The sequence below is a fragment of the Oryza brachyantha genome, chromosome 5, assembly GCF_000231095.2.
Source record: "Oryza brachyantha chromosome 5, ObraRS2, whole genome shotgun sequence".
NCBI classification, from domain to species: domain Eukaryota; kingdom Viridiplantae; phylum Streptophyta; class Magnoliopsida; order Poales; family Poaceae; genus Oryza; species Oryza brachyantha.
Window position 1 is genome coordinate 13,069,433 of NC_023167.2, and position 27,099 is coordinate 13,096,531.

The following is a 27,099-nucleotide window of genomic DNA, read 5'->3' on the forward strand; positions in this document are numbered from 1 at the left end:
AAATCAATGAGCTCAAATAGAAAAAACCAAAAGCCCGTATAAGAGCATCTCCAACGGCTCATCTATCACATCATCTATCCTGAAAATAGAGGATGAAGATTATAAATTGAGCTCCAACAGAACGACTATCATATCATCTATTTTTAGATATCATCTATGTTAGGAGATAACTTTCATATTTAGATGATCTCTCCATCCTCTAAAGAAATACAGAAGATTTATATATGAATGATCTAGTAGGGTACAAAGAGATACGAAGGATAAAATTAGTTTAGATGACCATTCAAATAAAGATATGGATGACCAATTTTAGATGAGCTGTTGGGGATGCTCTATGTACTCTCCTACATGCGGCCCGCGTGTTTTCCAGGCCTAAGGGGTTGTTTAGATGGAGCTAAACTTTTTAGTTTCATGTCACATCGGATGTTTGGACACTAATTTGAAGTATTAAATATAGAATAATAAAAAAAACTAATTTCATAAATAAGTGGTAATCTGCGAGACGAATTTTTTAAGCATAATTAATTTATAATTAGAGCATGTTTACGGTAGCATCACATAGGCTAATCATGGATTAATTAGTTTAATAGATTCGTCTCCAAGATTATGGATAATTTTTATTAATAATCTACGTTTATTATTTATAATAAGCGTTCAAAAATTTAACTGTTGTCCCAAATACCACCTAACTTACTCGTACGGGCCCAAAAGCCCACGAGTAAACCCCTAAATAATCTCATTTTGACGGTGCTGCCCCTGTCAACGAATCCCTCCACTCCGCGCCGCCGAGTTCGGCGATGTTGGCCGCCGTCCGGCGCCGCGGCCTCCTCCTCCTCCCCCAGCATCTCCGCTTCTTCTCCGCCGTCGCCGCTGCCAGCACCACATCCGACCCAACGGTCGTATCCTACCTGGTCTCCAGCTGCGGCTTCTCCCCTGCCGCCGCCGCCCGCGCCGCCGGCAACGCGCGCTGGGCGCCCCTCGACTCTCGAGCCTTCACCAGCAACGCCGACGCCGTCCTCGCGCTCCTCCGCCGCTACGGCTTCACCGACGCCGACATCTCCGTGACCGTCCGAGTGTTATGCAAGGTCCTCGCATCCGATCCCACCCGGACTCTCCAGCCCAAGCTGGACTTCCTTAGCTCCGTCGGCATCACCGCGCCGCTCCTCCCCAAGGTCGTCTCCCTCTACCCCGCTATCCTCCACCGCAGCATCGAGAATCACCTCGCCCCGCTCTTCGGTTCCCTCCGCGAGGTCCTTGGCTCCGATTCGAACATCGTCGCCGTGCTGCGCCGGATGCCGTTCGCCATCCGCTGCAACTACAAGGCCACCTTCCTCCGGACGCTCCCCGTGCTCCGTAACGTCCATGGCCTTACACCCAGCGCAATATCCCAGCTCATCGGCATCCAGCCGGGTGTCATCCTGCTGGAGCCGGACCGCGTCGAGGAGATCGTGCAGACTGTCAAGGACGCCGGCATCGGACTGGCCAACCCCATGTTCGTCCACGTCTTCGCCGCCTTCGCCAAGCTGAAGGCCTCTAATCTGGAGAAGAAGTTTGCGCTCTACCGGAGCCTTGGCTTCGACAAGGATGACGTCGCCGTGATGCTGCAGCGGTGCCCGGCCATGATAAGGGTCTCGGACGAGAAGCTGAAGAAAGTCGTCGGCTTCTTGATTGGCAAGGCGGGGCTGAGCCGGGAGGACATCATCAAATTCCCGAACATGCTCGAGCGGAGCCTGGACTCCCATTCCAGGAGGTGCGCGGTGCTCGCCGTGCTGAGGAGGGAAGGCAAGCCGGAGGAGCGGCGCCGGGTGCCCAAGTTGCTCGTTGCCAGCTTCGCACAGTTCACGAAGGTGTACGTGCGGCAGCACGAGGGAGAGGTCCCCGACGTCTCACGGGCTATCAATGGCGAGATCCCTTTTGAAGGCTTCGATGGGTTGGAGAAGAAACCACAGCGACAGCAGATGAATTTGTGATGTGCCTTCTGTTCATTTGAGGCCTTGCCATCAGCCATTGTTGTTCTCTCTTGTTTCTTCTTTGTAGGACAATTGCCGCTGGCCATTGATGTCATTGCAAGTACTACAAGATTAGCAGTGCAACACTCAAACCCTACCGAAGTGTACAAGTAACTACTAACCTGGAACCATTTTGCCGTTAGACATTGGCAATTCATATTTCAATTATGAGCATTTGCAGAGTAGGTGTTCGGTCTAGTGCTCATGGTTATGTATATATGTACTGTTTGAAACTGGTTTCCTCCTTGCATGGTACCCCCATACATTTGAGTGCATTGAGGGCATATTATTGTAGGACCTATTCGATTCGATTTGAAGGAAAATCAAAGGATCCAATTCTTAAGGATTGGATTCCTTTGAAAGCCATTCAGTTTGCAGGAACTAAGGATAGGAAAACCAAAGAAAAAATTTCATTCCTACAAATTCTAGAGCGAAAACATAGGAAAATTTTCATCCACTCAAATCTCTTGGAAAAATTCCTATGAATTAATGTCGCAATTCCTCCAAACTGAATAAGCCCGTACAGATTTTACATGTTGCCATCATATTTGTGCTCTCTTGGAAATTTGTTCTTGTGTGTTGAATTCAACTTCAACCCAAGCTGTGAATTTTAAATTTGGAACTGGTTGATGAAATTATCGGAACTGTACAGTTCCAGCCAGAGTACCTATTAGGCTGTTACTATGTTATTTACAGCTGTTTGTTTCTTATGCTTTCATTGAGTAAGATTGAGTACTGGACATAACATGAAAAATGATGATTACAGCTGGATTGGAGTACAACCTGGTGTTTGTATTTTATCAGTGTTTTCCTGGTCTGTTGGAGTCTCCCTGATGTTTGATGCCAAAGTAGAAATTGTGAACATCGGCTTCAGGGTTTAGGGCTCTTCGTTGGTTCATTTCTTGTACTGATGCAGTACGGAAATCCTTCACATGTGATTATGTGTACTATTTTATTTGTGCATCTAAAGCTGCTGAAATTCTGCAATGTTATGCATATGTGATGTTGATTTGACTGCTTTGTGTGCTGAGATGTTGCTGATATGGAACTACCCCTGGGACGTGGAGAGTGGGAAACAGAGCGGTCAGAGCGTCTGCTCGAGTGTTCTTTCGATAACTAGTCTTATAAGCATTTGGTTTGTACTTTGGATAGCGAAAAATTGCCACCCTACTCTACTGGGAGGTGCTTATAGACATGATCTTTCATATGGGCCAAGCCGATTGTTTCGATCATGAAACGAAAGGATGAAGCTTCAACGTGAGCCCTAGCACAATTATCCCATACACATCGATCCCGGCCCAATTGTTAATATCGAACCTGGCCCAATTATTCATATGTGATGCTGAATTTATTTCAGAAATCAAATCAAATCACCTTTTGTTGCTTCTGCTTTCCTTTATCTAAAAACAAAAGAATATTAGAGAGAAGACCGCAAACCTAGATAAGGTAGTACAATGTGGATCAGCCAATGGCATCCTCATGAGAGGACAAGGCAACCCATTAGGTGCAACGCTACCAAAGGACCAAACCACGACAACTTGTCTTCCTCTCCGTGCTGCGAACTTGCGATCTACTCCCTCCCTCCAGAATAAGTCAATCTTTAGGTTTTCGAGTCCATCTTATTTAAAATTTAAAAAATTAAAAAAATTTAGTCACACATAAAATACTATTTATGATTTATCATCTATTAGAAAAATATTAATCGCATTTTTTCAAATAAGACGAACAGTAAAACATTATAGGTAAAAAGTGAAAGATTGGTTTATTTTATGACGGAAGGAGTAGAGATCAGGGCGTGCGTAGTTTCACCACGTAACTTCTACAAGTCAAAATTCAAATTTTAAAGTTGTTTTTTGACTTTTTATCATAAATTAATTTTATAACATTTATTAATTGGCTGTTTATATTATTGACAAGGCCATCGATCTGGTCAAAGAGTCCTGACCCATGTCGATCGAAACGGAGCTCATGGTAGCTCTGACCAATCTGAACACAGTTCTACATGGATCATGTACCATGTACATGTTCTGAATTCTGACACAACGTATGTCTGGGGCACTGATTGCTCATTGCACAGTGCCAGAGTCATTGCATTACCATTTGCCAAGCGCTCAAGCTGTCAAGCAGCGAAAGCAGGCCATGGTTGGACGAGCGGCCGAACACCAGAACATGCATGGTACCCGGCGCCGGACGCGGAGCTGCCTGTCACATTGTGCAGGTCCGTGGAAGCAGTTTTTTACATACGGATGTATATACACTTGTTGTTTTGCTCGTATGTCAGTCATTAAAAAATATGAAAAAAACAAGATAGTTTAATATGAGTTATATCACTACACCAACATATAAGTTTAAATTCATCTACTTGTAGCAAAAATAACAAAAACAATTATGAATATGAGTATAGTTAGTTTTAGTTTTATTTATTTTTTGCTACAACTTGCAGAAATTAAATTTAAACTTGCATGTTTGTGAAGTGATATAACTCATATTAATCTATCTTGTTAATTTTTTCATATTTTTTGATGACTATTTAGATGTCATGCAAGTACCCGGGTGTATCTACACCCGTGTGCTGCTAGCTGATTACAGTATGGTAAAGGAGGGGATTGTTTGGAAAAAAAAATCCAGATGACATATTTACAAATAAAAAATAATTTATGAGTATAACGTTTATATACGTGTTCTTAACGATCTAAAAATTAAGATTAAGAAATAAATTAACTCTAAATTTAAGAATGAAAATTTAAATTTTAGCCTATAAGTATAATCAGAAGCGAAAAGGCCTCGGTGATGTACTCCTGATAGGTAGGGATTAGGACATGGACTCATGAACGTAAACGAAAGGATCCTATGCCTTCTTCTCTGTACGTACGTTGTCTGTATACTGCTGTCTCAATGGACATGGAGTCTCACTTCAGGTTGCTAGTATTTCACATCCTGCACAGACAGAAGGAATAAAACGGTACTACTAATTACCATCTAGTACATAGATCAGTAGTAGTAGCAATCGGACAGCACAAGAACAATTATACATTTAGGCCTTGTTTAGTTCCCAAAATTTTTTTCAAGAACACCACATCGAATCTTTGGACACCTAAATAAAGTATTAAACATAGATAAACCAAAAAACTAATTACACAGTTACGGAAGAAATCTTGAGACGAATCTTTTGAGCCTAATTAGTCCATGATTAGCCAAAAGTGCTACAGTAACCAACATGTACTAATGACGGATTAATTAGGCTCAAAAAATTCGTCTCGCGGTTTCTAGGCTAGCTGTGAAATTCGTTTTTTCATTCGTGTCTGAAACCCTTTCCGACATCGGATCAAACATTTGACGTGACATTCTTCCAAAAATTTTCTCAATCTAAACACAACTTTATACTATCGGTTATTGCGAACAAATAAATAAATGTATTATCAATGAGCTATTATGCTCTGCCAACACATGGGCTAGGGAATCTTGGAACAATATTACATTGCCAGGGGTTCCAGCAGGTACCCTTCTGGTATGAATCTTGGATATTTTAACTGATTTTTTATGGATATATGGAACCTTGGATATTTTAACTGATTTTTTTATGGATATATCCACGCAGGAAAATTTCCTAGTTATATAGTAATTCGGACAAATCAATCATCAGCTAGCTAGGTACCTTCGTTCCAAACGGCTCACTGTTGGGTTCACTACATGAAGCCAAACGGAGCAGATCGATGCATCCTGCTAACCACATTATCCTGTAATATACAGGTAAGCCTGCTGCATGTGAGGTACAGCTTCCCAGCGTACGTAGCGTTCATTGTTATTGCAAATAACCAGCACAACCGATCGACTAATCATATTGCAGGTTTGCAACACGAAGGAGAGAAATAATCTAACAAATTGGGCATGTCTAGATCAGGGAGAGGTGGGGGATCAGAGGCCGGATAGCTGGCTAGCTAGCTGAAGCGATCGATCGATCGATGCCTAAACCAAGAAACACGCAAAGGATTAGACAATGATCCGCGAGCTAATCGGGTTGCCTGACTGTGTTACTTCTTCCTTACTGTCACTAACGCTACTCGCCACCTTTCAGTGGTTGCTGGAAAACTGCAGCATCACCTCGTTGCGCATGCATATGCTTCGCTTCGCTGTCGTGTTCTCTTTGGTGGGATGGGTGAAAGGTTTCAGTTGCGGCTGCGCTGGTCGACAGCGCCAGAGCAATTTGCTCAAATATCTGAATTATTGAGCAGCATGACAGTTTGCTTTTTTTTTCCTACTCCCTCCATTCTATTCTTTTATGTTTGACGTTTGGTTAGTGTAAAATTACACTAACCAAAGTCATATAAATAAAGATGGAGGTAGTACTAATTTGGATATTATATATACCTTCAGGGTTGTATCATCCTTAATATTTTTGTGATACTCAGGGGCAGTTTGGTTTGAGGGTAAAATTGACCTTAGCAAAATTAATTTGACCATAGTGATATTCAAGTATTTGGTTTGGTGCCAAATTTTGGAAATGCATTTGCCTAGAAGCCAAATAAGATTATATCAAACTTTGATTTGGCTCATTTTAGCCTGAAACGAATATAGTTTACCTTACTTAATATTGGCAGTGACAAATATTGTTATAGTCACATTTTGATAAGGCCAATTTTGGCCTCAATCCAGATCAGCCCCTAGTGTTTACTGTTATTAGGAATCGAGATGTATGCAACAACTTGATAAAAGCAATAATGTAGGACTAAAGGATAATTTTGAACAATCATTTGTGATTTGCACATATAATCTATTAGGGCCACGTTCGGCGTGTACCTCTAAGTTAACTTACCGTCTCATTTTCCGCACGCACGCTTCCCGAACTGCTAAGCGGTTTTTCGCAAAAATTTTCTATAGAAAGTTGTTTAAAAATCATATTAATTTATTTTATATTTTATAATAATTAATTAATCATATACTAATCTATTACTCTATTTTCCGTGTAAGGATAAGTTAACTTACCATCCCTACGACGAACGCAGGCGAGGTACCTTCTTTCCAAACGGTTCACTGTTGGTCTCACTGCATGAAGCCAACGCAGCAGATGCCTACTACATTAGTATCCTGTTGCATCCACACTAGCAGTCTAGCACAAACATATTGCAGGTTTGGGAATCTAGAATAGAAAATCACCGGTGACTATTATACCATAGATCATCATTGTGTACAAACATACTAGCATGAAGCATGAATTTGAAGTGCAAATCATGCTGTGCTACGACACTAGTTAAAAATGGTTAGAAACAATATCATGTCTATAGAAAACAACACTAGATCCATAAAATATCTTGAGTAAAATACATATGCTCGATTCTTAAACTTAGGATGAATTTATTTAGGTCAGTAAGATTGAAAATTGCACATCAAAATCTTTAAGGGCCTCTTCGTTTCAAAGGATTTTTACAGAAAAACTGAAGGAATGGAACTATTTCCTCTAAAATTTCTGTAAAATTCATGTGAAACGAATAAGCCCTAAACTTGGGAGTAATGATATTTATATCCCTAAACTTAAAAATTACAAATCTAGATCAATCCTCTTGGTTTAATGAATTATAGACAGTCTAAACTTAATCTGACTAAAGTTTATCGTTGACATGACATTTTACGTATGTAGCATATTTACAAATAACCCCTTCTGGGATAAAAAAAGTGTCGGAACAATTACAAGCCAAATTTACCGTTGATCATGCATGATGATTTGTTATCGAAGCATGGTTTACCAGTCACCTATCTTTTCATTTCTATATATGCTTATAAGCCAAATTTGAATTTTCAACCTTCAATTTTAAGTTTTTTACCGAAGTTTATTTTTCATCATTGTCTTTTAGATCGCTAAGAATACATATATATATATATATATAAAAGAGTTTTATTTGCAAATTATTTTTTATTCGTAAATATACTTTTTTGGTTTTTTTTTCCATGACAAATTCAAACAATCCCCCCAAGTGATTTCCATGCCTTTCTAGTTTCAACCGTTCAGCTTCGTGAATAGAAAAAAAGAACAAAATTACCGGCAGGAAATCAATCCCGCTTCTACCCCGCCCTCTCCAATTCGGCCAAGGGCATATCCGTCATTGTACGGTTATACCCCCGGCCCCGCTCCCACCCTCGGAAAATTTCAAAATCCAAAAGCCAGCAACGGGCCAGCCGGGGCCGACGCGCGAGACCGTCCGATCGTCCCATCCAACGGCCAGGATCTCCCCTGCGCCTCCTTGGAGGGAAACCGCCTGGGCCGTCCGATCCGGAGCCCTAGCCTCCCCCACCCCGCTCCCCGCTATAAAAAAACCGCCCCCATTTCCACGGCCTCCCAAGAACGAACGCGCTCGATCCCACGTACTCTCTCCCAATCCCCAAATTAGCACGATCCGATCGCTCCCCTCCCCTGATTTGAGGTAATTTCAGCAACGAAATCGTTCGCTTCGCTTCCCTTTCCCGGATTCTTGAGCGCTTTGTGATTTTTTTTGGGGGTCTGATTGGTTCTTTTGTGTGGGGATTCTGGTGGTGTTCTTGGTGGGATCGGAAGTAGTAGTAGTAGTTGTTGTTGTTGTCCTGCTCCGTGCTGTAATTTATTTTTGTAGCGTTTGAATTGCGAAGAGATTTTGACGCGGGCGTTTTGCGAGCGATCCTGCAGGTGAGGAGAGGCCAGGGGGGCCGGAGCGGAGGAAGGAGAAGAGATGAGGGAAATCTTGCACATCCAGGGCGGGCAGTGCGGGAACCAGATCGGGTCCAAGTTCTGGGAGGTGGTGTGCGACGAGCATGGCATCGACACGACGGGGAGGTACGTCGGCACGTCGGAGCTGCAGCTGGAGCGCGTGAACGTCTACTACAACGAGGCGTCGTGCGGCCGGTTCGTGCCGCGCGCCGTGCTCATGGACCTGGAGCCCGGCACGATGGACTCCGTCCGCACGGGGCCCTACGGCCAGATCTTCCGCCCGGACAACTTCGTCTTCGGCCAGTCCGGCGCCGGCAACAACTGGGCCAAGGGCCACTACACCGAGGGCGCCGAGCTCATCGACTCCGTCCTCGACGTCGTCCGCAAGGAGGCCGAGAACTGCGACTGCCTCCAAGGTATAGGAACCGTCTCTTAGAATTCTTCGCGAGGAATCCGGCGATCGAATTCTGCTTCATGTGCGCGCGCGCTCGTGTGTTCAGGTTTCCAGGTGTGCCACTCGCTCGGTGGCGGCACCGGCTCCGGCATGGGCACCCTGCTGATCTCCAAGATCAGGGAGGAGTACCCGGACCGGATGATGCTGACCTTCTCCGTGTTCCCGTCGCCCAAGGTGTCGGACACGGTGGTGGAGCCCTACAACGCCACGCTCTCGGTCCACCAGCTCGTGGAGAACGCCGACGAGTGCATGGTGCTCGACAACGAGGCGCTCTACGACATCTGCTTCCGCACCCTCAAGCTGACAACTCCTAGCTGTAAGCATATCCTTACCATTGATCACTTTTTTTGGTTATTAAGCAATATTATGAGCTTAATCTAGTTTCACTAGTGCTTTATTATGAAATAAAGGTTGGTACCCGTCATTTCGTTTCACCAGTGCAAAATTACTGCTTGATGTACGCAATATGTTGTGAGGATCTTGCTAGCTTGATCGTCCTAATTAGGTGATGGCAGGCAGCTAAATCAGTTTGGTAGTTTGGTCCCCTGTAATGGATTCTTAGTGTTGGCTCTGTATTACTACATCATTATATATGGTTGGTGTGCTCAGCTTGTTTAGAGCAAGTTTAATAGCAAAGCCAACCTGCTAGCTATAAGTTTATATTATAGTCAACACATATAATAGATTGACTATAAGGTTGGCTATAATTTTTATCTATTATCTCTTTCTCTTATCTTTGCATTTGATGTATTTTTTTTGGAATTAGTCTATAGTTGGCTCTTGCATGAGAGCCAACCCCATTTCTTTTTCATTATCTCTTTCCTTCACATCAGTTTATAATCAACTTATAGTCTATTATTATACTTGCTCTTATCTAATCTTATCAAACCCCTACCCAAGTGGACCCTTAGGTGGTGTTTGGGACAAGTGACTTATTTTTAGTCCATTGTCCTATCAAATGTTTGGACGCTTATTATAAATAGTAAATGTAGACTATTAATAAAACTTATCCATAATCTTGGACTAATTCACGAGACAAATCTATTGAGCTTAATTAATTTATGATTAGCTTATGTGATGCTACAGTAAACATGCTCTAATTATGAATTAATTAGGCTTAAAAAAATCTTCTCGCAGATTGCCACTTATTTATGAAATTAGTTTTTTTATTAGTCTATCTTTAATATTTTAAATTAGTGTTCAAACATCATATGCGGCTAAAAAGTTTAGCCTCGTCTAAACAACCCCCTAGTTGAATATAATGGATGTGATATTCCATAGTGTGTTACTCCTATTTAATAGAAGTACTGACGAAGTACAAACTGCAAAGTGGTAGAGATGTTTCCTTCATTTTCGTAAGTATGAAATCAGGAATGTATACTGGAAAATTTACTGTAAAAATGTTTGCACTGAAACCAAAATATCAGTGAAATTTGTTACTCCTATTTCTATATTCTTATGTAGTAACATTTGTTATCATTAAAAGCCATCCTACTATGTGCTAATGCTCATCTGATTGTCGATTTTGTTGGACAGTCGGTGACCTGAACCACTTGATCAGCGCCACCATGAGCGGCGTCACATGCTGCCTGCGCTTCCCAGGACAGCTGAACTCCGACCTCCGCAAGCTCGCCGTCAACCTGATCCCCTTCCCGCGGCTCCACTTCTTCATGGTGGGCTTCGCGCCGCTCACCTCGCGCGGCTCGCAGCAGTACCGTGCCCTCACCGTCCCCGAGCTCACCCAGCAGATGTGGGACGCCAAGAACATGATGTGCGCTGCTGACCCGCGCCATGGCCGGTACCTGACGGCCTCGGCCATGTTCCGCGGCAAGATGAGCACCAAGGAGGTGGACGAGCAGATGATCAACGTGCAGAACAAGAACTCGTCCTACTTCGTGGAGTGGATCCCCAACAACGTCAAGTCGAGCGTCTGCGACATCCCGCCGCGCGGCCTCTCCATGGCGTCCACGTTCATCGGCAACTCCACCTCCATCCAGGAGATGTTCCGCCGCGTGAGCGAGCAGTTCACGGCCATGTTCAGGAGGAAGGCGTTCTTGCATTGGTACACCGGCGAGGGCATGGACGAGATGGAGTTCACCGAGGCGGAGAGCAACATGAACGACCTCGTCTCCGAGTACCAGCAGTACCAGGACGCCACCGCCGACGAGGAGGGCGAGTACGAGGAAGAAGAGGAGGCGATACAGGAGTAGAGCTGAGCAAATGATACCTCATATCCTACCGGTTGTGACCACCACATGTTTGCCTGAACATCATGTCATCATCGTAGTTGCTGCCTCCGCACCTAAATTTGCTGCTTGTTTGTATGATATCGTGTGTATCAGATCGGCGTACTGGTTCTGTATGCAAGTCTTGGCTATTGATGTTCTGTTTGCTTACTTCCAATGCTGGGTGAGCCTTTGCGAGAATGCTGAGCTGGTGAACTTTTGGAAACTCTAACAGAAATGTTTGTAAGCACAAGCACTAGCCAATATTTTGATGTGAAGCGTTAAATTCTAAGGAAATGACTGAGAAAACAAATTTCAAATCTGCTCAAAATAGTGTAGTAGTAATACCCGAGAGAGGCAGGGATTGACCTTCCCTAAGCATGGGCGCATGGCCTATTGGTTCATGCTCTCTCAGAAGAGAGGAGGAAAGTTGAGAGAGCTGGAGGAGGACGTACATGCTCGAAGTGAAACAATATGCAAACATATAGGGGTGATTGTTTGCTGGCCTATTTGTAAACGAAATAAAATTATGAATACAACTATTATATATGTTTTCTTAGCGAAAATAAACGAAATAAAAGTCAAGACTGAAAATAAATTACGATGAAAAAATCTTTAAATTTATAGTTAAAAATTTAAATTTTGGCTTATAAGCATAAGCAGAAGCGAATATACGAGGGTGACAACCCAAAGTGAAAAATATTAGTTCTATTGTGGTTCAAGTTGCAACTATGGTAAAAACATACCTCATCCGTCCCAATATAAGTTGATTTCTATCTTCCTAATGCAAGTTTAGTACTAATCATTAGTACTTCTCTAAAAAGAAATGGTAAGTGGATAAATTCCTTGTACCGCTCCATCACCATCTTCACTAGCCTGAGAGATCTGCGGCACGAAGGCAACGACCTTGCTCTGGCGGGATCCATGGCTATCAAAGTTGCAGCCTTCCCAACTTCCCGCGTCGTTGTAGCCTTCCCAACTTCCCACACCGTTGCAGCCCAATAGGCCTATGTTGGTGGCGACCGACCTTGTTGAACTCCGTAGCCGCCACCTACAACCCGACTTCTTGGATCTAGCAGCGCCTCCATTGATACCCTCATCACCACTAGGGTTCATAGGTGAGGATGAGCCGGCAAGAGGAGCGGATCTCAAAGATAGTATGGGCTGACGCGACCGGGTGAAATTGAGAGGGTCGCCTCTTGGAGTCAAAGAGGAAAGAAACAAGAGAGGGAGAAATGAGGGACACGATAAGGCTTTCTTAGCCACTTATCATGCCGTGTAGGATCTACCCGTGCAGTACTCATTCAATTACCTAGTTTTGTTTTAGCAAAATCACATTTTTGTCGGACAAAGTCTCTCTCCATAAAATCGGTTTATATTGGGACAGATGGACTATGATCCAATAAACAATTCACTAAGTTTTTATTTTATAGTCTAAGAATTGTTATTAAGTTGTTATTAACCATAGCAACAATATTTATCTCTCTTCTGTCTTACATGTTGTTAGTGCAAGGTTCACCTTGCTCCCTATTCGGCCAAAACTCGGATATATGCATAGTGTTGAGCATTAGGCTATCTGTAGGATGGAAAGGTGGATATAGCACATAGGCAATAAAGATACCCTTAGGTATTTATAATCACTTCATGAAATGAAGGGCAAGTATGAAGCCAAGATAAACATCTTTACGGCAAACAGAAAGCCAAGATGAACCTCATCACTGTAAAGCAAGTAGGAAGCTAAGATGACTGAAGGATAAGTGTGAAGCCAAAATAAACCTTGCCACTACAAATACAAGTAGGAAAGCAACATGAACATTGCCACCGCAAGGCAAGTAAGGAGGCAAGATGAGTTGCCCATAGGCATGCTATCTTGTTGGTGCAGGGTCTTCTTTTCCCTTGTTCAACCAAAACTTGGTTATGAGCATGTAGAGAATGCACCTTTCCATTAGGCAAGTAGGTAAGCTAATTGCACCTTGTCATTAGTTAGTGTGATAATTAGGCAAGTGGATTGGCTAGATGAACTCTACTATTGAAGGGCATGAAGAAAGACAAGATGAACTACTTGAGGGAAAGTAGCTGCTCGAAGGATGAATTTGACCAAGGACAAGGTGAACTGTATCGCTCACATTGCCGAGAAGAAATATGTTCTCAAGATGCATGTGGACCGGTACTTATGTGCAACTATTAGCTCATGATGTGGTCTAAGATGTCATAGGTATTAACCTTAGGTCCATGTGTCCCCTTAATCTTTCGAAGGGCAATATTGTAACTTCATTATGTAACCTTCGGACTTTAAAACCCCATCACTTTTACTGTACACGGCGAGATGACATGATAAATGACAATATAGTAGTACTTGAACATTCCAAATTCAAATTCACATTTAACTAGAATATATGGGTAATTGACTTCTACTACCTCCGTTCCATAATAACTTTAATTTTCGATTTCTATGTCCAAAATTTGATCATTTGTCTTATTTAAAAAATTTGTAAAAAAACTTAAAAAATTAGTCATGCATAAAGTATTATTTATGTTTTACCGTATAGTAACAATAAAAATATTAATCATAAAAAATTTCAAATAAGATGAAAAGTCAAAACATTGTATCTAACAACTAAAAATAAACTTATTATGAGACGGGGGTAGTACTATATATTCTAACTCTTGTTCATGACTTTAGGTCACAACACATGTTAGCAAATATTACTAGTAAGGTTAAGAGCCATCTATTAATGACTATTGTCCATGCCATTATTTGTAGCACCAGTTCATATCACTGTCAACCCATGTTCGAAGATATTGCACTTGCAACCAGTGAGGCAGAGTACTAATTATGGTCAAGTGGTCAATTTCTGATGTCCCATTAAACCGCTGTAATACCTACTAATTTGGGCTAGGGAGCGACAAAGGAACTTTGGAGCATTGAAATCCTTTGTAAAAAAAAAATCCTACATGGTCTTTTGAAACGAAGAAATGATCTTCACAGTATCCTCTAAGGCGCTGTTTTGATTAAGGGGAACAAATCACATGAATAAAAACCCAATGTGTTCCTGTCTTCTTTCAGATGTACCCCGAATATAAATAAGTTTGGTATTCTCCAGGGAAATACGTATATGCATGTTTTTAGTATGCTTTCAAAAATTTGTAACCAAATATTATAGTAGGAATTTCAAAGGATTGGACTTCAAAGCAACTTATTTATTGGGGTTCTTTTTATTTTTCTATGAAGCAGCCAAACGACTCTTTTATTAAACTCATGTCTTTTTCATTTCCTGCAATATTCGTCTAAGGCCTTGTTCGGGAGGGGACATAAGTGACACGAAAAACGTAGTAATATGTTAGTAAATGATTAATTAATTATTAGTTATTAAAAAAATATAAAATAGATTAATATGATTTTTTAAAACAACTTTTCTACAGAAATTTTTTATAAAAAATACACCATTTAGCAGTTTGAAAATTGTACGCGCGAAAAACGAGGTATGCTTAGTTAACTTATAGGGGTGGCCGAACGTGGCCTAAGTCATGATACTCTCCCCTACATTTTTTTTCTATCCCGCATTCCAAATGAGTCCTCACGACCTCACTCTGGTACCAAAAAAAATGGTAAAGTACTTTTGACATTTTTTTAGTTTGCTCGTCAGAACTTTTGGAAAGTTATTACTGATACAAATTTTCATAAATCCTAACCAATATACTGTATACTCAATTTACTACAAATAGAAGTATTTCAGTGATTTGAATCGTGCACCAAAATTTGGACAAATAGTTTATACTACTACTCGTTTAATCAATAATTTCTTATTCAAAATTATCACCATTTTATCTATACTCTTTTCTCTCATCCAATTTTCATTTATCAATGAGCACCATAATCTTTTTTTTATCTTTATCCATGCTAAACAATCTACGAATACATATATTTAAATATAAACGTATAGTTCCATCACATTAAAAATACTTCAATACACTATCTATTTTATATAGTAAGAATTTTAACTAGATTTAAATATTAATCAATGTATATGGTCTTACATGAAGCTATATCCATTAGAGCTCTCTAATAGAGTTGGTAAATGACTTTCCAAGCAACTTAGGCTAAAATTCGTCGTCCAACAGAATGACCAACCAGATGGCCAAACCACTCCTATCCCTGGCCGAATTTGGCCAGCCAAAATACACTTGTCAAATTAAGGTCCCACGCGTGGCTAACAAACAAAGTACTACTACTGTACTACTACACAACAATGCTACTACAAGCCGCCGTCGGTCATCGGGGAGTCGCCGCCGCGTCCGCTCAAGCCCAAATCTAGCCGCCACTGGCTCGTCGTCGCGCCGCGTCGGCACCGGGCCTCCCCACGCCGCCCCACCTCCTGCGCCGCCGGCTACCTCTGCTGAGGAAGAAAATGAGAGAGAGAAAGAGAAAAAGAAAGAGAGAAGGAGATTGAGGGAGAGGGAATAAAAAGAAAAGAGTAGAGGATGACATGTAGGGCCTAGCTGTCATACACTCGGAATAGAAAGGGTGGATGAATAGACTATTGGAGTAAAAAATGAATTTAAGTGACCAAACAAAATAGAGATTGGCCAAATCAGCATTTAAAGAGTTTAATTTGGGTTGTCGGTTGAAGATGCTATTATGAAGCTACTTAATACAATTCTTGCCTGTTGAACTAGGGGCAGTAAAAAAAACGAATTTTAGGGCCTATTTGGCACAACTTTGCTATAACTTTTTCCTGCTAAACGCGTCCAACTCCAGAAACTCCGAATCCGAAAAAATCCTAGTTGGAGGCCAACTCTACGTTTTTCATGAAGCTCCTCAAGGGATGCTCCAAAAACCAATCTTATCGACCAAAACATGAGTTGAGGGGTAATTACCCACCAGTGCCACCTATTACACACGTACCCCTTCACTAAAGAAAAAAAACCCGAACCCCCTCCCGTCATTACTGTTTACGGGGTACTGTTCACCCGTGAACAGTAGCATCGCCGCCCCTCCCTGACCACCAAACCCTAGGGCATCGCCGTCCCTTCCGTTGTCAGCGGCCCTCCATGAATGACAGAATGAATCTCCCTAATCTTTATGATCCCTTCAATATAAGTACTCGCTACAGTAAAAGGATAAAAAAAAAGTCATATATTACTACACTCTCCTTTTCCTAGAGCTAGATACACAAATTTATCAAACATGTAGTTAACATCAACCAAACCAACGATTTCACGATTCCTTTTTCACACCCAAGAAAACGTGAAAAATTCCACGAGAAAAAGCACCACGTGTGCACGTGGTGTGCCGACCCAAACCACGCCGGAAACACAAGCTTGAAAATCACCTCCCCGTTTTGACTCCGGGCGCCATCCATCCCCATCCCCATCGCCACGCCAAATTAAACCCCCGCGCCGCACCGCCCGCACGGCCCGCACGCAGTCGCTCCTTCGCTAGCGCCTAGCGGTCACAGCGGTAACAAACTCGCCCGGCCGGCGGCCACGGCCGCGCCCAAATCCATCCACCCCTCGCCGCCCGCCGCCGCCCGCACCCACCCACCCAACCCAACGACCCGAGGTCCGAGTGCCTGCTTCCCTCCCCGCGATGGCGGCGGCGGCAGCCCGCTCCCTCGCGCCGCTCTCGTCCGCCCCCGCGTCCCTCGGCCGCCTCGGCGTCGCGCGCGCCTCAGCCCGCGCGGGCTCCGCCTCCTCGTTTGGGTGGGCCCTCGCGCTTCGCGGCCGGTCCTCCTTCGCCGCAACCGCCGCCGTGATGGGGAAGGCCGGAGCCGTCGGCGCCGACGCCGGGATGGACGCCGTCCAGCGGCGGCTCATGTTCGAGGACGAGTAAGTGGCCGCCACCCACCGCCGCCTTCCGGTCACGCCAGCTTGGTCTTACTGCGCTGCTGACGCTGCTGTTATTGTGGAAATGTCGAATTGGGTGTGTTGCTCGGCGGGTTTAGCATCTTAACCCGGGGTATGGTCGTACGGATGCTGGCAGAGTCGATGGTGAATACAGCTGAAGTAGTGGCGGTCAAGACTGTCTCTTACGATGATCCGTTTTAAACTGGCATAGTTTTCCACCATGCTTGTTCAGCCAGCGCACGCCTATGATTTTTCTCCATGAGTGTCTAGCTTGATTGCTTGGTACTGTTTTAGCTTCTAGTTTGATAGATTATTACATCTGGTTTGTGCTGTGGGGAAAGAAAAGCTGGATAAAGCTCAAGTAAGTTGCATTTCATCTCATGACAACGTCACTGAAGAACTCCTTCTACCCTGCAGGTGTATTTTAGTTGACGAACAGGATAACGTCGTTGGACATGATTCTAAGTACAACTGTAAGTTTCTGTTTCTATGGGTTGACCTCTCTTTTCATTTTTGTGTGGTTGCCACATTTTTAGATTGACTACATATAAAACCGCCGCTTGTTGTTTTTAAGGCCAATCTCAATGGAAGTTTCATGGACAATAAATAGAGTGTCATACATTTTTAAGGACATGGCAATGTATTAATGAAAAGAGAGAAGAAATGAATTTCATGGAGATAAAACCTTCTATGCATTATTACCTAGACAGTTTGTGTTTTGCATGTAACTTAGGAAACAACAATAGATGAAATTATGCATTCAGAGATGAGTGTTTTATCCTAGTTTCAAACTTTTTAGATGACATGTCACTCTAGATAATCGTGTCCATGAAACTTACATTGAGGATGGCCTAAGTACACTCTCGATACAAAATCAGTATATTTAATTTGGTTACTTCAATTATTCTGCTAGAAATTGCCCTCATATGTATCTGGTCTTGGATAGAGTGTCTAGTTGAACTAAATATTCGTACAGTCTCGGTCTCTTTGTGTGGTATTTGTGTCAAGTGCTAGAGGCAGGTCTTGCCTTCATTTGTGCATGCTATACTGGATAGTGGATAAAACTAATGAAATACAATAGTGTTAATGAAATCGTGACTGGATCAAATCGTCGACTAACAAAATAGTGTAATTATAAACTCATGTCTAGACTAGTTTTAAAGTTCAAGATCTTTTGTCTTGCTATTACCACAAAAAGCAAATTGGTATTTGCTAGAATTGCAATTATTGAGTGATGAGGTAGTGCCAATAAAATTGTGAAATTGTTTAAGATCATTGTTATAACATAATATGTAAACACAATATGCCTTAGGAGGAGCTTTAAGGCATAAACCAAAGCAAAACTTTGTTAAGCATAATTGGACTAGCTCTTCAGTCACATCATTGTCATAACTTTCAGGCCATCTGATGGAAAAGATAAATTCTGGGCATGTCCTCCACAGAGCGTTCAGTGTTTTTCTCTTCAACTCCAAATACGAGTTGTTACTTCAGGTATTGTCACAGCATTTAGTTTATTTACGATGTGATATTTTTGTTGTTGTTTATCATGGACTAGTATCTAGTGGACCATATTATGGTCTACATTGTTATAATTCCCAGTAAAATATAATATATAATACTTTGTGCTATAAGGATTGGAACAAGCTGACATTGCTAGGAATTCAAAATTTTGGCTTTTTTCTGTGTTTTGGTTGGTGTAGCTCATGAATAAACCAAGTTAGGACTGTCAATCTCAGAACTAAACTCTACTGTTGTCTGCTTACATGGGCAATGATAAAGGTAGCCTTGGGAGCCTAGGCTGATAGAACTGCAATATTTGTGAGCATGCGCATTGAATTCTAGGCTCATTCATAGGTAGCTTAATCTTGAAATCAACTCAGAAAAGTATACTCCCTCTGTCCCAAAATATAAGGTGTATTAGCCTTTTACACGGTCTACAATTTATTACACTTTGACCATTAACTTATTTCATAATATGTTATTAACAACTATGGAACTAGATCATATTAAAGTACTTTATTTCATAATATGTTATTAACAACTATGGAACTAGATCATATTAAAGTACTTTCAAATATGAATATAATGATATCACATGCCTGACACTTAACATATATTGTTAGTTCAATCATTAGTAAAATATATAAATGTTGATTTTCCTAAAAATTAAGGATGTCTTGTATTTTGGGACAGAGGAGGTACTTCTCTTAGTTAAAATTCTATTTTGAGTGAAGCATGTCCCAATCATGTGTAACTGGTGGAACTGATGTTTCTTCTACTCTCTGCCTGCTTGCCCCTTGGATTGTCAACTGGACTGCTTGCCACTCATATTGAAGAGACCATCTGAAAGTTTTTGAAACAACAGTGCATGCAACTTCATTGGAGCTTTTCATTCTTATGCAATAATTGCTATGAGTACTTCATAAGCAAGAGCTTATACTTGCTCCTGAATCAATTCATAGTAACACGGCTCAAATGTACAGGATGCCATCATACTTGCCATATGTTCTGGACTTTGCTATTTCTTTTCTTATTTTCCACACTATCTTATCAAATAAACAGGAGTGTCACTTGAGCTTGTTCAGTCATAGAATTCCTTTTTAGAATATAATGTGTTGATCCTTTGCAGCAAAGGTCTGCAACAAAAGTGACGTTTCCACTTGTCTGGACAAACACTTGCTGTAGCCACCCTCTATACCGTGACTCCGAGCTCATTGAAGAGAAGTGCCTAGGTATATCTATCTGCCCTTAAATGCAAACCCATACGTATATCTGTGCTGTCTATACTGCTATATTCACCTTACTGAATACTACTTGCAACATTGTATCTCAGGGGTCAGAAACGCAGCACAGCGGAAGCTATTTGATGAACTGGGAATAAAGGCTGAAGAACTACCTGTTGACCAATTCATTCCTCTTGGGAGGATGCTTTACAAGGCTCCCTCCGATGGGAAATGGGGCGAACATGAACGTAAATAGCTGCCCACTGCCCACTACCTCGTACATTTTCTAGTCTCTGCAAAGTTTAGAATTTAACCATCATTCACCATTTCAGTGGACTACCTCCTGTTCATGGTTCGCGATGTGAGGCTCAGCCCGAACCCTGAAGAAGTGGCCGACGTCAAGTACGTGAACCGTGATGAGCTGAAGGAGTTGCTCAAGAAGGCAGACGCTGGCGAAGGCGGCGTTAAGCTGTCCCCTTGGTTTAGGCTGGTGGTCGACAACTTCCTCATGGGCTGGTGGGATCACGTAGAGCAGGGGACTCTGGACTCGGCCGCTGACATGAAAACAATTCATAAGTTGTAGAATGCAGTAGATCATTGAGCAACGTCCTTAGAAAATAAAGAACCGTTTTTTTAATCTTTTTGCTGGGATAGAAAACAAAGCACTGTTATTGTAACTTTTTGAGCTTTCATGCAAATAATCGACAAAGAAATACATGGTGTGCAGGTTATATGACGCAAAAAAAACAAGAAAAGAAAAAAGACCACCGGAATCATTTTCAGACGGGAGCTTATGCTAGTTTTATATTGGACTAGAAAAAAAATACGGATGTGTTGTAACGGGTAATGAATAAGCGATGGCGCCAGGGTGTTAGATGAATAAAACACTTGAAAAAAAGATAATTGTGTAGATTACTAAAAGATTATAATGTTACTTTCTATTATTGTTTTAAAATTGTATCTCAATAAATTATATATCCCACGGTAATATAGAAATTTGACTCTTAACATGACAATCGAGGCATCTAGGAGGTCCAAATGGAGGAGACGCCCAAGTTGTGGTGACGGGAGAATGTCCAGCCGACAATTCTTCGTTGCTCCCAATGGCTACTCAAAATCCAAATAGAAATTTCTATTTCCTTTCTATCGTTGTGTAAAATAGGCGGCTTTAGGAAAAGAGCATGCACGTACTTCCTCTGGTTCCTTTTATTTGACACTATCGACGAGTTGCGCTTGGGAGAGATCCAACATCTTGAACCAGAGCATGGCAAATAGTTAAATATCCTGTCGATAATGGCTTGGGTCCCCAGATCACTGGATGCGTCTCAGTGTCAAAAACGATGGTCTCTGCAGCGTGATCTTGACCACTAAAGTGACCATAAGGAAATATTTTAATATATTCTTAGCCTATGATAAACAGCCTGTATATATAACTGATGTACTTCCTCTATTTTTGACTTTTTTTACGACGTTTAACCATTCGTTTTATTCAAAAAATTATGAACATATCATTTATTTGCATGTGACTTATTTTATTATCAAAATAACTTTAAGCACAACTTGTCAATTTTTATATTTGTACTAAATTTTTGAATAAGACAAATGGTTAAACATTGCAACCAGAAAAGTCAAACATCTTATATTATGAAACGGAGGTAGTAGTAAGTAATAGAAAAAAACTATAAATGTTGGTGAAATTAACACTTTTTATGTTTGCTTTTATCGGCTTTTAAGCTAAAAAAAGTATAATATGAAAAAAATGGTTCTAAAAATAAATTTTAAAAAGTTTAAATTTTTGTTGTGGCTATTTACATTTCATGCGCTAATGCTAACTGCATAAGGTATATTTGCAAACAAAAATTATTTGTGAATACAAATTTTAACTATGTATTCTTAGCGATCTAAAAGCCAAGACTAAAAAAAGGCTTCAGTGAAAAAACCTTAAAATCAACTAAAAATATAAGATTGAAAATTTAAATTTTGGCTTACACAAAAGCGGAAAGATGTGATGAAATCCCTCTCTCCTCTCCAATTTATCACCCCTGGTTAATTAGGTCGTCTCTCCTCTCTAATTTATCACCCCTTATTACTTAGGTCATCCGTCTAGTTTGAAAAAAGAAGAAATAAAAGAAGACTCTAAGTATCAACCGAGGACCTTACCTTACGCTTGTGAGTCACATCTTATCCGTCTTACACTTGTAGAGCCATGCCTTATCCATTGAACTATAAAGCGATTTTGTATTTGGTTGAGCCTGAGCAGAATTCACATTATTGGGTCACGCCACAGTCCGGATAAATAATGGAAGACTTATCAATTTTTATAAAAAGTTAAGATTAAGATTTAAATAAGACTAAATTTGCAGACTATATCGATGTGCCGTCTCAATGCCGCTGCTGTAGTACAAGTCCAACTCAAACGGCCCGCAGAAACGTGGCAATCCCATTCGGGCCCAACTAATATAGAGCGCACGCGAGTGGCAGTCCAAATCCGGCCCAACTTTACTTGGTCCTGCACACAAATCGCAACACCGTTCCGGCCCAACTTTTATGGGTCGCGCGCGCGTGACAAACAGAAGCCCACCACGACCCGATGCGCCCCGCCCGTCGCCGTCGGAGCCAGCAGCGACGAGACGCTGCTCTCTCAGAAAAAAAGGATGAAAAGCGACGAGACGCAGAGACGATGGAGGACAGGAGGAAGCAAGAAAACACGCCGCCGTAGCGATACGAAGGGCAAAGAAATCTCACAGAATCTTAAGAGAATACGGCTAACATCCGGTCTTTTCGTTTATACTTAAAATTTAAATTTTCAATATTAAGTTTAAAGTTAATGCTAGATTTTTTATCGAATTTATTTTTAACATTAGCTTTTAAATAACTAAGAATACATATATAAAATATTTATTTATAAATATATCGTTTGGTTTTTTTTCACAGCTACCCTCTAAATTCTGCCATCCACGGCACGTGGTTGAAGATTAGCGACAGCTCGATCATCGTCGATCAGGCGCCAGCGCAATCCAATCGCTTCTTCGACCAACATAGCCATCGTACGCATGCCGTCGACAGTAACGAACTAGCTCTGCCATCTTGTTTGTGCAAACACGTCAGGAGAGCGCACCGCCAGCTGCAGCACTAGCTCTGCCAAGTGGAGGCGAAGCTTTGATCGATTTGTCAGTTCTACTGAAGGGAACTTCAAATTGTCTCGTCTCAAGGGATGATAGCAGAATTTGTTGCTGAACCAAGACAGTACCTGGGCCCATTCGTTTCCAATGAGGGTTTTTGGTTTTCGTGGACACGTTTCCTAAATTTATAAACAACTTTCTCCGTAAAGAACTATGTATAAAAGTTTATCATCTGATCTTTATTGAACATTTTTTAAAATTTGTCATAGTCAAATAAATTATTTACGATATTAGATAGCTCTCAGATAAATTATATAAAACTTTAACCATTCTATCTCATCTGTTCAAAACACCACCTTGCGAAATGTTTACAGCAATCGATGGATGTTGTCGCGGTCTCGCACCGAACACCTGCACCAAACACAATTACACACCGAGCAAAACTGCAGCAAAAAGGGGCAGCAGATAAAAAAAAGGAGGCCCCAGCCAACAACCTCCTTCTCTTCCGTCCAAACAATTATCGCCACTAGCTAGAGATCCGGGGCCCCCATGAACCTGAATTATTGATGCTTTTCTGCCGCCAATCTTCTGCGCATCTACAAAAAGTCCCCCCTTGCAAGTATCGATCGCCAAAGCTGTATCTACTGTATCCCAGTAGTACTTAATTTCTTCACGGTTTTCTGTAGTTGATCGAATGATTCTTCTCTCCACCGGGGGATATGGATGCAGTCATGCGGTGCGTCTGCTGCGAAAATATTCAGCTTTGCAGCCAGCGTGCTATGACTTGCAGATTTGTTGAATGCAAACTTCGCTGCATGCTAGTCCGTCCCTAGAAAAAACAAATCTCATTTTCAGAGCTGAATATATAGCTACGTATTTTAATAGATGATATTATTGATATTTTAACACTCCGTCTTATTTAAAAAATTTACGTAATTATCATTTATTTTATTTTGATTGGATTTATTATTAGCTATATCTTAATTATAATTTGTATATTTGATATATGTTTATAATTTAAGACGAATGTTTTAACCTGCGACTTTGACGATGTATTTGTTAAAATACGGAGGAAATAGTATTAACTGTGTAAACTGTGACTTTGACGATCACAATGGGTTGCTTTTGTCACAAGAGAGTACTCTTTTACCCTCAGACTTAAAGGTTTATTCTGTCGTCACCGGCCTGTGCCGACCTAATTAACAAGAAAACCTATCCATTTCAGTGCATCAGCACAATCACGGATCATACTGGTTTTGCCCATCGGTCAAGCTACCGTGAGCTGAGACGTAATTAACATGGTTTTAGCACTCGCAACTCGTGCTCTGCGTAGGCAAGAATTCAGGCACATTCAGAACCCCTTGCCCCCAAACCGAAATCCTAACCGAGTATTATCTGGCACGATTCCCTCTTTCGATCAATGCGCTTGGCATGATCAGTGGCTTGTGCAATCCACCAACCGAGAAAACGACCGGCGATCGATCAAAAAACAACAAAAAAAAAGAGGGAGAAGAAGAGAGGAAAAAAAAAAAAGAGGCGCATGAGCAAAGCAAATAGCGTTCCAGTGGCGGAGCTCGGTCTTGACCACCGGCAGCGCACTAACAGCGATGGTTGGATGGAGCATCGAAGCCGCAAAACCCCTCGCCGCGTTCCCACTCGTCCCAGCTCCTCCTCCGTCGTCGTCGTCGGCAGTGGCTGCCATGACCGGAGTGGACCACCGGCCCCGCCCGGCCGTCCACTCCGCCGCCTACACGGCCGACCGCCCAGGAGGTGGCGGTAGCTTTTTCGTCAGCGCTTAAGAGCAAGTTCTAGCCACTATACTAGCTCCAATTTATCTATAGTCAATCTAATAGTCAATTTATATAATAGTTACTTACAAAGCATTAATATATGATCATACATATCATACACACGGTGTACTAAAGCCCGTACTACAGCTGGCTATTTACTGCTTTTCTTTCTTTGCTCTTATCTCTTTTAAATATGTTTATAGCTGGTTTATAGTATGTTATTGTACTTGCTCTTAAACAAGCCAGGGGAAAGACCAGAGGTGATTGTTTGGGTGTTGCTTGGAGAAAAGTTAAACAGTATATATTTGTAATGAAAAACAATTTATGAATAAAAATTCTATTTATGTATTTTTTTAGTGATCTAAAAGCTAAAGCTGAAAAATAATCTTGGGTGAAAAACCTCAAAACTCCAAATTTAAGGCTACAATTTTAAATTTTGGTTTATAAGTATAAGTATAAAAAAAGAGAGAGTGTATGACAGGTGGGCCCTCACCGTGGATCACGTACATGGCCATGGCTAGTCTGGTCCTGTGGTGTGTGGTCCATTTGTACAGTTGGGTGTTCTTCATGGAAAGGTATCAGTGTCAGTTCGGTTACTGGGACGGGTACAATCATGTGTACAGATAGGCTCAGATTGAAACAACTCGGCTATGTAGCTGCTGCACTTTCTCCGCAATTAAAACACAGTACTGAAAAAATGGAGTAGGAAAAAAGTATAAAATTTTGATAGAAATACATGTGTAAAATAGATATTGGAAACTGCATGAAAAACACATGAATGGTCGTCGCATCATTCATGAAAAAGATGGTTTCTTCTCCACGATTATCATGGGCCTCGCTGTAGAAAGCCGTGATAATCATGCTCCACCGGGTGGTGGTTTCAGATCTCTCTAAGGTAAGATACACCCTGATTGTTTGCATAAAAACAGAGAAATTGGATAAGAGGGATAGACTCAAATGAATTTCTTTTTTTAAAAAAGTTAGAGTTCTTGCAAACTTTCCTTCAAAATCTACATGCACTGTGCCATTTTGTAGGAGTTTCATATGATTTAGGAAATTCCAATTATTTGTTTTAAATGTCTATAGAAGGAAAAAAATGTTAGATTCAAACCCTATAAAATTCCTACACATATCCTTTGATTCAAATTTCAAAGGGCCCCTGAAAACACAAGCAAGTTTTGACACTACTGTTTGATTGCCACACGGGACAAATACATGAATTTAAGTCAATGCAAGAAGAAAACATGAGGTGAAACCTCATGCCTATTTTTCTCCGAATCTCTAAAAGTTTGTCCAGTCCGTTGGAATTTAGAGGAAACAATAGGATCCAATTCTTTGTATCAAAGGGCATTATCAGATTTTTTTATAGGATTGGGATCATCTTAACTTTCTTTGTTTTTCATGCATATCAAAGAGGGCCTAATAATTCAGATTTTTACCAGATTCTTAAAATTATTGGCTACGAAATCTTAAATTGAATTAGTACTCATAAGATTAGAAAGCAACCTTTTCTATATTTTCACAGAAGTTGCTTCTTTAAATCTTCATGTTCCTCAAGTAGGATATCATTAAAAATAAGAGTTCTGAAGTTAGGGAGAAGAGAGAAAAAGGAGACCTTGCCATTTCTGGAAGTTAATTGAATTGCCAAAAAAAGGAATTGGACGATTTAATAAAATTATGAGAAATTTCAAATAAGAGAGAGAGATGGCGAGGACTCCATCGACGATGCCAACGGTGGTGGAAAATTATTCCTCTTGTCCAGCACTAGTATGCATTGGTGGATGCACACTAGATTAGGGTTTAGGCTAGGAGGGGTGGTTGGGGGGAGGGAGGGGAGGGGGTTTTCTCCGAGTTAGAAGGGTGAAAGGGAAAATAGGTAGTCAATACGCTAAGACTAACAAGATGGCGACAATACTGCCATACTTGCGAGATTGGAGGATGGGGGAGAAAGCTAGAAGACGGGATGGTGGTTGCCTCGACAGCCTCACCACAGGTGGGGGAGGAGAGTAGTTGTGGTACTTCGCATCTATTTAATTGCAATATACGAGCGTGTCGGGTCAGTTGTTCTGAAAGTGACTAAAATTTACGGTTATTCCATGTGATTGATAGATACTTCCAAAAACTGTTCATTCTATCTATAATACTCCTGCATTGTTATATTATGTTTGAAAGAAAAACTTAATGTACTTTTGTTCCAAGTTGGAGAAATTAAACCACCGCGAATGTTGACATTCCAGAAGCAGGCCTATTCAA

At 41.4% G+C, this 27,099-nt stretch overlaps 3 protein-coding genes across 3 annotated transcripts; all 3 read left to right on the top strand.

Annotated features, from left to right (window-relative positions):
* Positions 1–732: 732 nt before the first annotated feature.
* Positions 733–2,454, top strand: LOC102716417. Its single transcript, XM_040524333.1, has one exon. It carries the CDS (start codon positions 798–800, stop codon positions 1,968–1,970), a length of 1,173 nt encoding a protein of 390 aa, XP_040380267.1. The 5' UTR covers positions 733–797; the 3' UTR covers positions 1,971–2,454.
* Positions 2,455–8,347: 5,893 nt separating this feature from the next.
* LOC102705253 (tubulin beta-1 chain-like) lies at positions 8,348–11,542 on the top strand. The gene is made up of 4 exons (XM_006654340.3): positions 8,348–8,425; positions 8,665–9,101; positions 9,186–9,455; positions 10,676–11,542. Exons 2-4 carry the CDS (start codon positions 8,708–8,710, stop codon positions 11,347–11,349), a joined length of 1,338 nt encoding a protein of 445 aa, XP_006654403.2. The 5' UTR covers positions 8,348–8,425; positions 8,665–8,707; the 3' UTR covers positions 11,350–11,542.
* Positions 11,543–16,841: 5,299 nt separating this feature from the next.
* On the top strand, positions 16,842–20,571 carry LOC102716694 (isopentenyl-diphosphate Delta-isomerase I-like). The gene is made up of 6 exons (XM_006655259.3): positions 16,842–17,193; positions 17,629–17,684; positions 18,611–18,702; positions 19,841–19,943; positions 20,045–20,182; positions 20,267–20,571. Exons 1-6 carry the CDS (start codon positions 16,955–16,957, stop codon positions 20,515–20,517), a joined length of 879 nt encoding a protein of 292 aa, XP_006655322.3. The 5' UTR covers positions 16,842–16,954; the 3' UTR covers positions 20,518–20,571.
* Positions 20,572–27,099: the final 6,528 nt, after the last annotated feature.

What these genes read in the sequence shown, in the direction of transcription:
- LOC102705253 (XM_006654340.3), top strand. Translation starts at nt 8,708, where the DNA reads ATGAGGGAAATCTTGCACATCCAGGGCGGGCAGTGCGGGAACCAGATC. An exon ending in GAACTGCGACTGCCTCCAAG is followed by an intron (nt 9,102 to 9,185) that starts GTATAGGAACCG and finishes TCGTGTGTTCAG; the next exon opens with GTTTCCAGGTGTGCCACTCG. An exon ending in CAAGCTGACAACTCCTAGCT is followed by an intron (nt 9,456 to 10,675) that starts GTAAGCATATCC and finishes TTTGTTGGACAG; the next exon opens with TCGGTGACCTGAACCACTTG.
- LOC102716694 (XM_006655259.3), top strand. Translation starts at nt 16,955, where the DNA reads ATGGCGGCGGCGGCAGCCCGCTCCCTCGCGCCGCTCTCGTCCGCCCCC. An exon ending in CATTGAAGAGAAGTGCCTAG is followed by an intron (nt 19,944 to 20,044) that starts GTATATCTATCT and finishes ATTGTATCTCAG; the next exon opens with GGGTCAGAAACGCAGCACAG. An exon ending in GAAATGGGGCGAACATGAAC is followed by an intron (nt 20,183 to 20,266) that starts GTAAATAGCTGC and finishes TCACCATTTCAG; the next exon opens with TGGACTACCTCCTGTTCATG.
- LOC102716417 (XM_040524333.1), top strand. Translation starts at nt 798, where the DNA reads ATGTTGGCCGCCGTCCGGCGCCGCGGCCTCCTCCTCCTCCCCCAGCAT.